At 53.8% G+C, this 15,842-nt stretch overlaps 1 protein-coding gene and 1 pseudogene across 1 annotated transcript; one reads left to right on the top strand and one right to left on the bottom strand.

Annotated features, from left to right (window-relative positions):
- Nucleotides 1-224: 224 nt before the first annotated feature.
- On the bottom strand, nt 225-3,012 carry LOC115843625 (ribose-5-phosphate isomerase-like; annotated as a pseudogene).
- Nucleotides 3,013-4,586: 1,574 nt separating this feature from the next.
- LRRC3C (leucine rich repeat containing 3C) lies at nt 4,587-5,453 on the top strand. Its single transcript, XM_030839806.2, has one exon. It carries the CDS (start codon nt 4,587-4,589, stop codon nt 5,451-5,453), a length of 867 nt encoding a protein of 288 aa, XP_030695666.2.
- Nucleotides 5,454-15,842: the final 10,389 nt, after the last annotated feature.

Raw genomic sequence — 15,842 nt, 5'->3', positions numbered from 1 at the left:
TTAACAGCAAAAATATATATGTTTGTTTGTATTTCTCTTTTTTAAAAAGACATTTAATAACAATAAGTCAGAGGACAGGATTTAACCTTCAACCCCCCCCCCCACCCTGCCAAGCTGTCTACATGGCACAGATACTTTAAGGCAAAGGCTCCTGGAGAGGCATGTCCGCCTCGGCGGTGGGATGGGGACGTGAGGGGAACACACTCCGCTCCTGCAGGGCCGCTTTAGAAAGGCTTCTCCCTCATGTTCACCGAGCCGTCCTGCATCCCAGAGTAGACTCTCTCCGCCATGCTGATGAACAGGCCCGTGTCCACCGCACCTGGGATCACTTTGATAGCTGTGTTCCCTTCACTCCATTTGTGGACCCCGTCAAACTTCCAGTCCAGGATAAAATTCCCATTACAGTAAGTCCCCTACGTATGAACCTTCAAGTTGCGAACTTTCAAAGATGCGAACGTGCGTTCACATGTCCAATCACGCAAGTTAGTTCATGTGTCTGGCGTACCTTGTCACATGCGCGCATCCTCTGCAAGTTGTTGTGCTTTTGTGTACTTTACTGTACAGTGCTGTTGCTATGCAACATGAGGAGCTTACTAATGAAGACCTGGTGGAATTGGAGGCCCAGAGAAAGGACAAAGAGAGACAAGAGGAAGAAGTAACTAAAGAACCGAAGAGAGTCGGGATGCAAGAAATGGCAAGGGGATTTTCTTTATCTGAGGAGGTACTGTTAGTTATCGAAGCACAGGACCCGAACGTAGAAAGGTTCACGAAGGTTGCAGCTGCCGTTCAGGATGCAATCCAGTACTACCATGTCATCTATGATGAGAAAAAAAGAGCTACTACCCAGACATCATGGATCATTTTTTCAAGAGGGTAGATAGAATTGAATCCAGCAAGGAATCAGAACCTGTGCCATCCATGTCAGGCGTGAGTGGAATTGCAGCTCGCCCTCCGCCTCCTATTGCTGACGATCCTTCAGCTCTACCATCTCCCACCTCCTCTCCCTCCTCCAGTCAGCAACTCTTCTTGCCTGTTCACTCGATGCAGCCCCTGTATGCCAGCTGTTGTACTGCACTACTGTACTTTTCAAGGTATTGTACTGTAAGATTAAAAATGTTTTCTTTAATTTTTGTGTTTGTTTTTTATGTATTATTTGTATGAAAGTATTATAAACCTATTACAGTACAGTACTATAGAGCCGATTGTGTTCATTGGTACCTAGGCTAACTTTGTTGGACTTATGAACAACTTGGACATATGAATGCGTTCTCAGAACGGAACTCGTTCATATGTAGGGGACTCACTGTTACCCATCACCAAGGGATTTGCCTTGTTGATGGCCATTCGAAGTTCAATCACGCCCCCAAACTTCTGGGTCACAGCTCGGCTCACTGGGACATAGGCCATCGGGATGACCTTGATGGGGGTTCCCCTTGTGCCACTGATTCCCTGAGGTTCTTTGAACCTTTCCTGAAATCGGTGATCACGATGAAGCAACTGGCATTGCCAGCCACGATTTTCTCCTGAGTCAGGAAGCCTCTACTGCCCTTGATGAGATTGAGATCAACATCTACCTCATCAGCACCATCGATGGTGAGGTCAGTCTCTGGGTGTCGGTCCAGGTCACCGAGAGTTCAGCCATACTGCAGGATGAGCTGACGGGCCTGGAAGGAAGTGGGAATACAGACGGGGTTCAGATTCTCTTGTTTCACCCTTTCAGCTATTTGCTGCACTGCGTGGACAACTGTAGAACCATTCCCAATTCCCAGCACTTGGTTATTCCTCACGTGGTTCTCCACCGCTGCACGGCCTGCCAGCTTCTTGGCCTCCTCAGCCTTGGACGTGACGGAGGGGGCCAGGCAGATGCTGTTAGCGTCCCCGCCACCAGTACTTGTCTAGACCGGCAGTTCTTAACTCAGGCTGCACGTTAGAAATAGCTGGGGAGCTTTTTAAAATGCACCAGGGCCTAGACCCCACGCACAGAGATTTTAACAAAATTGGTACAGGTAAACCCAAGCATAACTAATTTTAGAAACTCCCCCAAGTGATTCTAATGTGCAGACTGGGTGAACCACTGGGTTAACCACAGCCATCTGAGACCCTCAGAACAGGGGCTGAATCTTGAGCACAGTACTACTTATAACATGGGGCTCACAGGAAACCCTCACTGAACGAATGGATGAATGAATGAATAGCAGGGAAGAACTTCTGCTCCAATCTTGTCAACCCCCAGTCTGCACTGTGCACCGTCCTGAGTGTGGTTCCTCCCTCCTCTCTGTTCTCCCTTCTCTACTGAGCACTGCACTTAACCACCCTCAATGCACCACGTCCATGAGCCAGCTGGACCCTCCTAGGTGAGCAGACTTCCTACTTCTCCAGCAGCTGCTGTGCTGGAAACCCCAGTCCCACTCTTTCCTGGTAGCTGGCCTAGTCGGAGAAGGAGATAACTCACCTCTCGTGCCTTAGTTAAAGCCCCTGCCCAGTGTGACGTGAGAGCAGTGGGAGGGGTAGGCTTCCACATGCTTCCTCTTCTGCTTTCAGGCCCAATCCCAAAATGGACTCCCAAGTATTCAGTGGCAGAGTGCCTGGCCTAACTAACAAGCAACCACAGACAAAATGTTCACTTCTCCTGTCCAGGTGTAAAAAGTGTGTCTTATCTCATTCCTTGGACAAACGGGAGTCTGAGAAATGACCCTGTTGATGTCACCAGAATGAGTCAGTGGTAAATACATGCCCACAGATAACATCATCCAGTATCCTACCCTCTGATTCTGGCTTCCATCACGCGTCTGAAATTGCTCGTCCAAAGGTCACCTACAGGGCCAGCTTCAGTGGCCTGCGACCTGTGCAGTCCCACAGGGCCTCATGCCCTGCATTCAGAAGGGCCCTGCACCTGGTTTTACGATGTGCTGTTGTTGCCGTCTTGAAATTCTTAACAGTTTTGAACAAAGGAGCCCCACATTTTCATTTTGCACTGGGCCTCACTTCTGTTGTCCGATTCTGGTCACCCATAGTCTCTTACAAAATCCAGCAAGGTTTTCCTTCTCAGAAAGGTCTCCATAGCGTATGACCTCAGGCTCCTTTGTGCAAATCTCTGTGACACCCAGTTTTCTGTTCCCTTCCTTTACATTAAAAAAGGGTGGTGTGATGGGGTGGCATGGCTGCACATGATGGTAGGGATCAAAAGACCCTGGGGAATAAGTCGTACAAGCCCTCCTTGACTCCCGGGCCTGAAGGAGAGTTAACAGTACCAACTTGGGAGCTCAAGGCCCCAGCAAACTAAGAGAATCTCATTCAGCTCCAATCCAGAACAGAAAATCAGCGTGAAAACTTGTAGATGACCGTATTGGACTTCAGAAACCTTGAAGAACCCCTTCCAACTCCTTGAGGGGCCATCTACCAACAGTGCAGAGAACTAATGCAGTGCCCCCTGCCAGGCAAGGAGGTCGGGTACCCTGCGAGGAGCCAGGAGATGAGGTCCTCTGCAGAGAGAGAGACAAGTTTTCCAAGGAAAAGGCTGAGGAAAGTTTGTTCACCATGGGAGACGGTGCACTGTAGGAGGGCAGAAGGGAGGTATGGAGCTGAAGGGAGATGAGTTCAGGAGACAGTGGATGTGAGAGGGGGCCCACCCCAGTTCTGCCCCCCAAGCCTGCCAAGCAGGGTTCCCTCTGCTCAGCCAGGCTCTGGGCAGAGGGCAGAGGTTCTAAGAGGCAGAGTTTCAGCCCCGGCTAGGAAAGGAAGGATGGAGGATAGCATGTCAAGGCCTTGGAAGGGGAGTCTGAGGCAGGGAATGGAATTGGGGCCCAGTCTTCCCAAGGCAGAGCTCATCAGGGTCCGGGATCTGCCCTCTCTTGGCATCGCCTGGCCAGGCCATGGCTCAGGTATCTGACACCTGGGGCCTGGAGTCATATGCCAGGAAACCCAACACTCTTGGGCCCCAGCCCCCAACTTCCAGCAGCTACAAGCGAGCGAGCAAGGCTTCTGGAGGAGGAAGCGGGTCTCCAGAGCCGAGCAGCAGGGAGGCTACTTCCGGGGAGACGGCAGCACAGGAGAAGGCTCTCCCACCAACAGGGGTGAGAGGCTGGGAGGAGGAAGGAGAGGACAGGGGGGAAGAGTGGGGCGGAGAGGACAAAGCCGGGACGGGCAGAGGGGCGGACGTTCCAGGAGAAAGGGTGAATGGGTACAGAAGCTGGGGCCTGAATCACCTAGCCTGCTGGACGCTGCAAAGCCCTGTTGCTGATCGGGCTCTCTGGGGCCTACCTGGCCCACCTGGCAGCCATCCAGGTAGGCTGGCAGGAAAAGCCTGTATTCCAATGAAGGAAATCAATACATGAGCAGAAGCAGACACTGAGAAGCCCCCAGACCCAGAATGACCAGTAGGGCTTTGGACCAAGAGACTTCATAGATTAGCCTTCCAGAATCAAAGAGACCCTAGAAGAGTCTCAGGCCCAGGGGACTCTCTACCCAAAGGGCCCAATAAGGAGTCTTGGACCCCAAAGAAGCAAAAAAGCCACGCAGGCCTGAGAGAGCTCCCAAAGGAGAGGCCCCGGCCCAAAAGGAATCCACAGGGGGACTTCAGGAAGAGAATGCTGGCCGTGGGAATGGAATTCTCTGGACTCATTCTTCATTTACGGGGCTTTTTCTTCCCCAGATCCTACTCCACTCCAGGACTATGCCAATCTGCGGCCATGCTCCCACCAGCTGGTCACCTCCTGTCCCTGCTGCTGGTGATAGGAACAGGGGGGACTGTGCCCAGCCCCCGGCTGTCTCCCCAGGGCTGCTACGTGGCAGAAGAAGCTGGGGAGCGGACATTCCGCTGCAGCCAGGCAGGCCTGAGGGCTGTGCCCACCGGCATCCCTAACGACACCCGCAAGCTCTACCTGGACGCCAACCGGCTGGCGTCCGTGCCGGCTGGGGCCTTCCAGCACCTGCCTGTCCTGGAGGAGCTGGATCTATCCCATAATGTCCTTGCCCACGTCTCAGGGGCCGCTTTCCAGGGCCTGGCGGGCACGCTGCGCCACCTCGACCTCTCTGTCAACCAGCTGGCCTCGGTGCCCGTGGAGGCCTTTGCGGAGCTGCAGATCCAAGTGAACCTGTCTGCCAACCCGTGGCGCTGCGACTGTGCCCTGCAGGAGGTGCTTCGGCGGGTGAGGTTGGCACCAGGCACTGAGACGGGCATCGTCTGTGGCCCGGGAGCCCGATCAGACCTCGTGGGGCAACAGTTCCTGCCGCTGGTCGAGGAGGAAGAGCTGTGTGGGACGGGGCGGGGCGGGGCCCGGCACAGCACCGACGTGGCCCTGCTGGTCACCATGGGGGGCTGGCTGGTGCTGGTGGTGGCTTATCTGGCCCAGTACGTGTGGGAGAACCGGGATGGGACCCGACGTCCCCTCAAGCGGGCCCCCGTGCCGCCTGTGCACTCTGAGGACTCCTCTACCCTCAGCACCGTGGTCTGATGACCAGGGCTACTCTTCCGACCCTGCACCCCACACCCCTGCTCCTATGCCCTCTCCTCTCCTCCCACCCCCTCTGCCTCCTCTGCAGCCCCTTCCCACCCCCCAATTCCACCTCCTTCCTCCTCTGTCTCCCCGAAACACCTGATCTCTCTCACTCCTCCAGCACCATCTTTGGTGCCTGGGAGTTTTGACGCCGACGCTGGGTCTGGGTTGTGCTAGACTCAGAGACCCAGAGCTTCTGAGTCCACAGTGATGGGGGGACCCCAGAACAGAGAACGATGGTAGATGGTCACGTATGCCAACTTGGAGGTAGGAGCAGGCAGCTTGAGAGCGTGGCGGAGGTGATCTCAAAGGCTGCGCCGTATGGATGTTTGAACTGACTCTGCGAGAATGTGGGGGGCTTGGGGCAGAAGAGGGAGGCCCCCAGCTGAAAGACGGTGGACCAAGACGAAGAAGATGTTAAACAACTTCGAACGTCTGAGCAGCGGCAAGACATATCTGGGGGCTGGAGAAGAGGGCGCACAGAGGGGCAAGGGGATGGCGGGACCAAGCTGGCAGTGAGGTCAGAAAGGACCCCGTGGGCTCTTCCTCTCTTCTCCCGCGCCTCTGCCAAAAAGCTCCCCTCCCCGCCCCCTGCCCCATGCTTCTTGCCTCTCTCACAGCCCCAGGCTCTTCTCCCTGTACCTTCTATTGTGACCCCCTGGCTTAGGGCTCCCTGCTTCCTTTTCCAGAGATTCCCTATCTCTCTGCTCTCTCCTTTTTACCCAGAAGGGCTTCCTGAACCCCTTCCCTTGGGGGAGAAGAACTTTCTGCTCTGCCTGAGCTGGGGATGGGTCACTAGAGAGCTGGAAGGGAGGTGGGGAGGTTTCCCATCCCCAGAACATCACTGGACAATCCAATAAAGCCCCTTTATTAATGCCCCGATCTCTTTCTTATCATTCAGTTTGTTGAACACATGTGGCCCCGCAGTGAGGAGAGGGAGGGTGTTGAGACCTTCTCTGCTACCTCCACCACCCCTTTGGTGCGGGTGCTCCCACTGGGCTGCGTGCCAGCTCCTTTCTCCCATGCTACCTCCCAGCTCCTGACACCAGAGCCTGTCTGCCAGGCATGCCAGGGCCTATGCATTAATGATGATGGAATGGAAGAAGGATGGGGAATGGAAGGGGACATGGAGGGAGGACAACAAGGGAGGAGGGAAGGAGGCCAAAGCCCAGGCATCAGTCTCCAGCCTGCTCGGGGTGCACGGGAAGCAAAGGAAGAGGGAGCCGGTACTCTCTTAGCTGTCTGTCCCTTCTCTCAGCGGGAGTCTGAGCAAGGGGTAGGGAGAAACTAGATGTGCCCAAAGTTAGTAAAAGAATTCCTGGGCAGAGGGGGAGGGCAGAGACCAGGTTGGCTGAAGGAGGGGGCCATACGAGACATCCCTATCACCAAATAGGCTTTTCAAGGGACCCAAAGGGGCCAACACTCCCTGTCCCTTGTCCCTGTGAGGGTGATACATCACGTGGCTTCCATGGAGGAAACAGCCACTTTGGGAAAGCTCTTGGAACCCATAGTAGAAACTGAAGATAAGAACCACTGAACCAGGGTTCCACCCAACTTACGGCAGAGCCTGGGGCAGAATAGGCGGCCACTCAAGGAGTGGCAAAGAGGAATCCAGTCACCTCCCCTTGTCCCTCTGACCCATCCTGACTTCCCTGTCTCCTTTCCAGCCCTGCCCCCTCCTCTCTCGATCCCTGAGGCTCTTCCCACCACTCCAACGCTGAGCTTCCTCACCTCATCCAGGAAACCTCAACTTGACTCATCTCAGAAGAACATGGGACAGCCCCCCATCTTCTTTTCTCAGGGGACATGGGCCTCCCTCTTCATTTCCAGAGGTGCTCAGGGATGGAGGAAAGAACTTGGATGTGGGAAGTTTCAGGCTGTACCTTTGACCGTCCACCCAGCCACATCCTGGCCTGGGCCTTAGAATCCTGGCCCCATCCCTATCAAACCCTCCGTCACTCCCTCCCCTGCCACTCTCAGAATCTGTCCCACTCTGCTCACCCACCCCCTTCTGGAATCAGGCTGGGACTCATCTCCCTAGGTTCTGGGAAGTAGATTGTGGAGACCCATGGGGGTGGGAGGGTGGGGGTCGGGTGGGGCACCGTGTCCCTATCGTTGATGCCCATTCCTGGAGGCTCATTCAACTTCCTGTCATCCTGAGCAGCGGAGATAGCATCTTTAAGGTCTGCAGAGAGTGCGTTCCCCTACCGTCATCCCTAACCCCAATGCTCAGAGGTAAGTTCAGGATGGGAAAGGATCCAGGGAGGGAAGCTTTGCTTGGAGCCCGGATCAGGAGGGGTCCTGGAGCCCTGGATAATAAACGTCCCACCAGTTATCATTATGGCTCCCCTCTGGCTCAAATTTCTTTCCCTCTCTGGAGCTAGGACAGGAGGGAAAGGAGAGGGAGGACAAGTGGGGCAGAATATGGGGGGGCAGGGTAGGGAGGTGGCAGACAGATGCTTCACCGGCTCTCCTCCCCAGGGAGAGACCTCTTCGCCCGAGCCAGTTGGGGTCTCTGAGTCAGAACTTGGTGTGAGGGGGGTGTCCAACGCAGTAACTTCGGCTCAGCCCATCACAGGAGACTGGGCAAAGTGGGGCCGCCACAGCCTCAGAGAAGCTCCTGCTAGGACACCAGTTACTGAACCCCTAAGCCCTACCATCAGCACCCTGGCCTCTGGGTTGTTTTTGTCCTCTGGGCAGGCAGGAAGGGGTGACAGAAGTGGTTTCAGCCCCATCCTTATCTCTGCCGGAGACCAGTGATCATAGGACCAGTGTTCCGAGACGCCACGTGGGCCCTGGCAAGGCAGCTGGATGGCCTCGTTTCGGTTGCCTGCTTCTGGACCTTCTGCCTGGTACAGAGGAAAGGGGGACACGTTATGTCAAGACCAACCTCTCCCATCGGGATGTGCTGGAGCCAGGAACAAAGCTGCTTCCCTGGTGGAGCAGTGGGTAAGAATCCGCCTGCCGATGCAGGAGACACGGGTTCGAGCCCTGGTCCAGGAAGATCCCACATGCCGCGGAGCAGCTAAGCCCATGCGCCACAACTACTGAGCCTGTGCTCTAGAGCCTGTGAGCCACAACTGCTGAGCCCGCGTGCTACAATTACTGAAGCCCGTGCGCCTAGAGCCCGTGCTCCGCCACGAGAGAAGCCACTGCAATGAGAAGCCCGCGCACCGCAAAGAAGCGTAGCCCCCGCTCGCCACAACTAGAGAAAGCCCGTGCGCAGCAACGAAGACCCAACACAGCCAAAAAAAAAAAAAAGGCTGCCAGCTACCAAGAGAGCCCAGCCACATGCCTGGTCCAGCTCTGATGCAAGAACCCAGGAAGGCAGATCCTGGCTTGTCATCCATGGGCAGCACCCTGGAGCCGGTGGTCTGTGGGTGGAGGTGGGAGGAGAGGAGAGTCCCTCACTCAGCCCTTCCACCACCAGCTTCTGGAGCAGCAGAGAAAGCAGACGCTGCCCTCAGGGAGCCCCAGTCTGAGGAGGAGAGCTATGACCCTATCTCTCAGGGAACCCCCAGACTAATGGAAGAAATAGGGTCCTTTCTCTTTGGGGAGCTCTGATGCTGGTGAGACCAAGACATCTCCCAGACACAGAGACTGAAGCACGTACAAAGCCTAATTATCTACTAAAGGAAGTGGAGAGAGAACAAACCGAGTACAAGGGAGCTGAGGGAGGCCCTTAAGAAGTAGTGTCCCACCCTTCCTGTCCTGGGCTCCTGTGCAGACATTCCAAGTGCAACCCTGAATGAGGGGTGTCAGTATCAAAACCAGGAGAACCCAGGCAGCTTCTTCCAAGTACCTCCCCCATTAGACTATGGGGAGTTCTAACCAGAAACAGTTTCCTCTCGTTTCTCTGGGGTCCTGTTATCAGTAACCTCGGTTGCCTGTAAGGCATGATTTCCCAAACCAGGAAGGCAGAAAACCAAGCAGACAGAGCAAGGCATCTTAGCTGCCAAAGCGCATGCCACCACAAGTCCACTGGCTCATTCAACAAACATTTATTGAGTTACTACTACATACCAGGTGCTGCAGATTCAAAGATGAGGAAATTGTGGTGCCCATCCTTGGAAGACCTGACAGTTAGTGATGACAGTCCGGGCGACAGAGGTGTGCGCGGGGGCCACGTGAGCCCAAAAGGGGCATCTAAAGCAAAGGTTCAGATACTTTGTTCACAGGAGCACTCACTCAGAACCCATTTATTTCGCCTATGTTTTAAAATCTTATTTTACATAGAGTTCTAATAATCTTGGAACTATGGTTTCCTTGATACAACAGGTTAGAAGCAGTATATTTGAAGTAGGAAAAAAGTTCACTACAGATAGAATAATAGCAGGGAGTATCAACAGCCTGAGAGCAGGGAGAGACCTTCCTAAAAGTATTTTTAAAAACTCAAAAAGCAATGCAGTAGGGCCCTGTAATGTCTTCTTTTTTTAAATTTATTTTATTGAAGTATAGTTGACTTACAATGTTTTGATAGTTTCTGGTGTACAACAAAGTGATTCAGTTATACATGTATATACGTTCTTTTTACTTTTTTAATATTTATTTATTTATTTGGCTGTGCCGGGTCTTAGTTGTGGCACGTGGGATATTTTTAGTTGCAGCATGCAGGATCTTTAGTTGTGGCATGCAAACTCTTAGTTGCGGCATGTAGGATCTAGTTCGCTGACCAGGGATCAAAGCCTGGCCCCCTGCATTGGGAGCACGGAGTCTTAGCCACTGGACCACCAAGGAAGTACCTACATTGTTTTCCATATTCTTGGCCATTATGTTTTATCACAGGATATTGAATACAGTTTCCTGTGCTATACAGTAGGACCTTGTTGTTTATCTATTTTATATATAATAGTCTGCATCTGCTAATCCCAAACTCCTGATGCATCTCTCCCCCACCCCTCCTCCTCCTTGGCAACCACAAGTCTGTTCTCTATGTCTGTGAGTCTGTTTTTATTTTGGAGATAAGTTCATTTGTGTAATATTTTAGATTCCACATATAAGGGATATCATATGATATTTGTCTTTCTCTTTCTGACTTAGTACAATAATCTCTAGGTCCATCCATGTTGCTGCAAATGGCATTATTTCATTTCATTCTTTTTTATGGCCGAGTAGTATTCCACTGTATATATGTACCACATCTTCTTTATCCATTCATCTATTGATGGACATGGAGGTTGTTTCCATGTCTTGGCTATTGTAAATAGTGCTGCAATAAACATTGGGGTTCATGTATCTCTTCAAATTACAGTTTTCTTCAGGTATGTGCCCAGGAGTGGGATTGCTGGATCATATGGCAACTCTATTTTTAGTTTTTTGATGAACTCCGTACTGTTTTCCATAGTGGCTGCACCAATTTACATGTAGTGTCTTCTAAATGACCCTGTGTGGACAAATTATTCTCCCCGCCTCTAAGGGGCCTATGGATGTTGGCAAAATGCATACTATTAATCTCACTGACTTTGAGTTACCTGCAAAAGAGGTCAAATCTTGGAGTGTCCACTTTCAGGGACAGGGAGCCCGTGATGCATTTGAGAAAGTTTCCCTCCTATGAGGGCAGAAGTAAATAATGCAGAAAGACTATTGGAAAAATGCTTGTTCTACAAGGGCTGCCTCCTTGTTCCTTCCTCCATGGGACCAAGATCTGCCCTGAGGCTGTGCAGAGCAGCCCAGTCTCTCCTGGAAACGACAGCCCTTTGAATGGGTGAAGATGGCTCTCCAGCACCTGATTCAGCACATCATGGCCCTTCTCTGTTCTTGTCTCTCTGTCCCCAATTAATGTCCCACAATCACCACCACACCCACACACCTGCCTCAGGTCCCTGGAAAATCCAGCTTATCTCCTCCCAGTCACAATACTCATTTCTGCACTTATGATGATTACTCTCTTCCTCTTTTAGAATGTTTAAAAAAAAAAACAAAAGGGCTTCCCTGGTGGCGCAGTGGTTGAGAGTCCGCCTGCCGATGCAGGGGACACGGGTTCGTGCCCCGGTCCGCGAAGATCCCACGTGCTGCAGAGTGGCTGGGCCCGTGAGCCATGGCCGCTGAGCCTGCGTGTCCGGAGCCTGTGCTCCGCAACGGGAGAGGCCACAACAGTGAGAGGCCCGCGTACCGAAAAACAAAACAAAACAAACAAACAAAATAAACTCAAGTCCCCACACTAAAACTAATGTCTGAAGTCAGCACTCAATTTTTATTCATTTTAGGGGTCGGGGCAATTTATCATGCAGAGTCAAGCCATCAGTGAAGGTTCTCTCAAAGGATGTATGGGAACAAGCACAATGGCATGGTGTCTGTCCTGGAGAACCAAGAAAAGACTCCAAGATCACCAAGACTGCAGTCGTAGGGCACCTGGTGAATATCTCTGTCACAGTCAGCAGCAAATGTCAAAATTCCATGGACATCCAAAACCTCAGCATTGTGAATGATCTGGAAAACCTAAGAAGGGGTGAGCTGCTGACTGAGGTGGGGAGGCAGGTTGAGGATGCCAGGCCAGCCAAGGGGGCTGGCACCAAGGGGTATGCCCCCACCCAGAGGGGTTCAGGCTATCAGAGATGGCAGGGGTCTTCACTTTACGAAAAGGCCCAGAGAGGGATGGTGAGTTGTCCAATGTCACACAGGGAGTCAGGGAAGAAGCAAGACTAGAACCCACAGGTCCCCTGTCCCTCTGAGACACACACACACACACACACACACACACACACACACACGCTTCCTTCCAAGGGAATGGGCTGAGGGAAGGGTAGACCTAGGGGTGCCACTGAGGGAGCTGGACATGGATCAGAAGAGAGCCTCACCCACTCAGAGCCAGCTCCACCCCCGCAGCACAAGAAGCTAAGAAGCTTCAGGAGCATGGGGAAAACCTGTCTGTACATGGTGACCGAGGCTGTGAGATGCTGAGGGAAGCCACCCTGGAGGAGGGGAGCGAGACTGGAGGGGCCATTCCATCCCCCTCCTCACTGCTGCTGGATTCAGAGTTGGGAACCTCCAAGATACTTTCCATGCCCCACCCCATCCATACACACGCTTGCCCCCACTCCTTCCCTCCCACAGCCCTTGAATCTCCCCTGCATCCTTGCCCATCATTAGGGCATCCTAATGTACCTCTCTCCCGTCCATACCTGCCTCTCATCCAGTTCCCCTAATAATGGCGTCTTCATCTTTTATAATACCGCTCTTCTCTTTTCTAAGGATTTTTCCACCTATTATTTCACATGAGATAGGTAGGCTACTTGCTATTGCAATCCCCATCTCACATGTTTAGGAAACTACCTCGGAAAAGTCCATTGGCTCACCAGCTACTCAGTGGGCAATCTGTGAGCAAACCCCAGGCTTTAAGACTCCAGCCGGTGCTTTTCGCTCACAGCTCCAGCCCCTGCCAGAGTTCTCACCTCCCTCTGCGAAGTTCCCCTCTCTTCATTTCTCTTCCATCTTCCGCCACCACCACCTGCCCCTTGACGACCTGTCTTTCCCCAGGGCTCTCTCAGTCCCAACACCACCATCAGCCTACCCCAAGCAGTAGTCACTGGGTAGAGCGGGGGGTGCCCTGGATGGGAGCCGGGTGAATGTGAAGGAGAGGAGGGGAGGCAGACAGCCCAGGGTTGGTCCCCCAGTCTCAGGGCTGAAATCTGGGCGGTGGGGGTCTTCCATTCCTCTTTAGGCTCTGCCCCCCAAACCAACTGATGACCCCAGCCCCTTCCAACACTTTCTGTGCAGCTCCCTAAAGCATACACCGCTCACCACTCCTCCCCTCTCGGAGACCACACTATGTGGGTGTGTGTGGTGAGGCGAGCTGGCCAGGAAAGGCAAGGAGGAGTTGGGAGTCAGTGACAGCCAGTGCCCCATTTCTGAGCCCTCACAGACATCCTCGCGTTCAAGGACCAGAACCTGAAGCTGTTCCCCTGCGAAGGTGAGAGAAGCTGAAGGACTCTTCTTCCCTCCACATCCCATAATGTGATCGGGGCTGGGGAAGGGTGGACAAAGTCTCAGAAGGCGAGAGGGACACAAAGATCCTCCTTCTCCAGCAAAGGAAAGAAACCGGTCAAGTGAGGAATTCAAGCCCAGAGCCCTTTCTCAAAACCCTGGGGTGGTGGTGGGTGGGATGCAGAGGGGTCTCTCAGGGTGCAGTGATGACAGGCATCCCAGCCACGGGTTTCCTGGGCCTTTAAGTGCATCCTACCCCTGCCCCAGGCTCCACCAGGCTCTTCTAGGCAGGATGAGGCTGAACCCACCCGGGGCTGCACCAGCGGTCAGGAGGACGCCTCTTCCTTTAGGGCTCTCAGTCCTCCTTCTTCGGCCACAGTCACCCGTGGAGTCCCTTTCCTCTCTGCAGGGTCCTGAACGTCCATCAAAAAATACTGTAAGGAGCTGAGCTCCCCCGTCACCCCACACCAGACCCTGCCCTGATCCTCTTTCCCTGGGGAGGGGCACTTGAGGGAGACACAGGACACCAAGCCTCAGAAGGGGGCCTCTGTGCCTGGGGGTGGGGGGACCCTCTGGGTGAAGTTATGTGAAGGCAGACAGAGCAAAGTAGGGTCCTAGTCACCACTGTCCCGTCCTCATAGCTCTGTCTGGGCCTGAGCCGGTGCCCCGGGAGCCCACGAGGTTTCGGGAGCTACAGGCTTAGGTGGAGGAGGAGCTGCTGGTGCTGAAGGGCCTGACCCGGAACAGCAGACTGCCGGGCTGAGGGAAGGATTGGCGCTGCTGGGCCAGGGGCGGAGGCTGCAGGAGCTGTGGGACACGGCGGGGGCGGGGCTGGGGCTCCTGGGGGCGGGGCCGGGACGGAGTGGGCGGGATTGCGGGAGGCTGGGGGCGGGGTGATGAGGGAGTTCCAGAGCACGCTGGAGTGGTGACTGCAGGACTGAGGGGGCGAGAGGCGGGGCTTAAACGGCTGGCGGGGGTCCCTGGGAGGGGAGCTAAACTGGTGATGGCTAGACTGTCCGCCGCGGGGGCGGGGCCGGATGGTGAAGGCGGGACTACGGGAACGAGGGGAGGGGCTTAACATGGCTGGGGGCGGGAGTGGGCGGCCTGGGGCGGGGCTACGGGTTGCTGGGGCCAGATGCAGGTTGGATGGGGCGTGACTGGCCTCCTTCAGGGATATCTCAGCCAGCACGTCCACTCGAGGGAGGATTCTTTATGCTAAGGGAGAGACTAGGCTCCTGCCCTGAGGGAATCCTCACTCTGAGTGGGGAGACCTGCTCCCTCTCCCTCGGGGAGCTCTCTGTCTCACTAACTGCAGGAGTATCTAGCTGATCACTTCCCATCTCTCTGCCAGGTGGATGGGGCCCTGGATTTTAACAAGCCCGAGGTTCTGGGAGTCCGAGGGGCGGGCCCGGTTACTCAGTCCTCGAATGACTACAGGAGACTTCTAGCAAACTCCGTTCCATACTGGCTGGATACATCCTCTACGTGCTGGAAGTTCTTAGTGATGAGGGTCGGGAGTGGGGATGGGGTCAGTCTCCGATGTGACTGATGGGCCTACTGGGTTGGGCCCAATTGCACCAAGAAGGACCTGCAACGTAATTTACGAGTCCCACTGCAAAATGAAAAATACAGGGCTCCTTGTTAAAAATTTATTAAGAAATATTCAAGATGACAACAGCAGAGCATTAAACCAAGCATGGGACCCAATGCAACTGCATAGGTTGCGTGCTGTGGTACCAGCTACAAAGCAGAGTGTCTCAGGGTCCAAACCCAGGTGTCACCTCCGAGGAAAAGGCAAGAAGTGCAAGCCCTTCTACCCCAGCCACCCACCCATTTTTCCTAAAAGAAAGGGGAATGTATCCTCTTAGGAAACTTCTCTTATCCTCTCCTGGAGGGGATTGAATCTGCTGTCCCCCAACACACACACACACACACACACACACACACACACCCCAACTACCAGAGCTGCCTTACAATCCGCTGCCCACCAGAGGGAGAGAGTGTGCCCCTGTCCCTCACGTGGTCTCTACTCCTTTACCCTCTGCAGAGCTGAGCAAGGAGCAACAGCAGCTACTAGCCACGTCCATGGAGAAAGTGTTCCTTCCCCAACAGACACAGCTGATGAGGATCTGAGGGTCGCAAGATGGGTGTCAGGGATGACAACTAGGGTAAAATTGAACGCTAGAAACGATGTGGGAGTGCATCCAGCTCCACTCCCTCTCTCACTGATGAGCACTCTGGACCAGAGAGCAGAAGGTACTTCTCCGGGGCCACACAGCAGGCTCTTGGCAGAGCTCTCTACAGAACTCAGGTTTCCAAATTCTTAACCCATGCCTATTTTTCCTCTTCTCTAGCACTAATGGGCAGAAGGGGTCAAGGATGGGGGCAGGGGCTGAAATTTAAAATTTTACTGCAAGGACTTCC

This window comes from Globicephala melas, chromosome 20, assembly GCF_963455315.2.
Source record: "Globicephala melas chromosome 20, mGloMel1.2, whole genome shotgun sequence".
In the NCBI taxonomy this organism is placed as follows: Eukaryota; Metazoa; Chordata; class Mammalia; order Artiodactyla; family Delphinidae; genus Globicephala; species Globicephala melas.
This window is presented reverse-complemented; position numbering and strand designations above follow the sequence as displayed.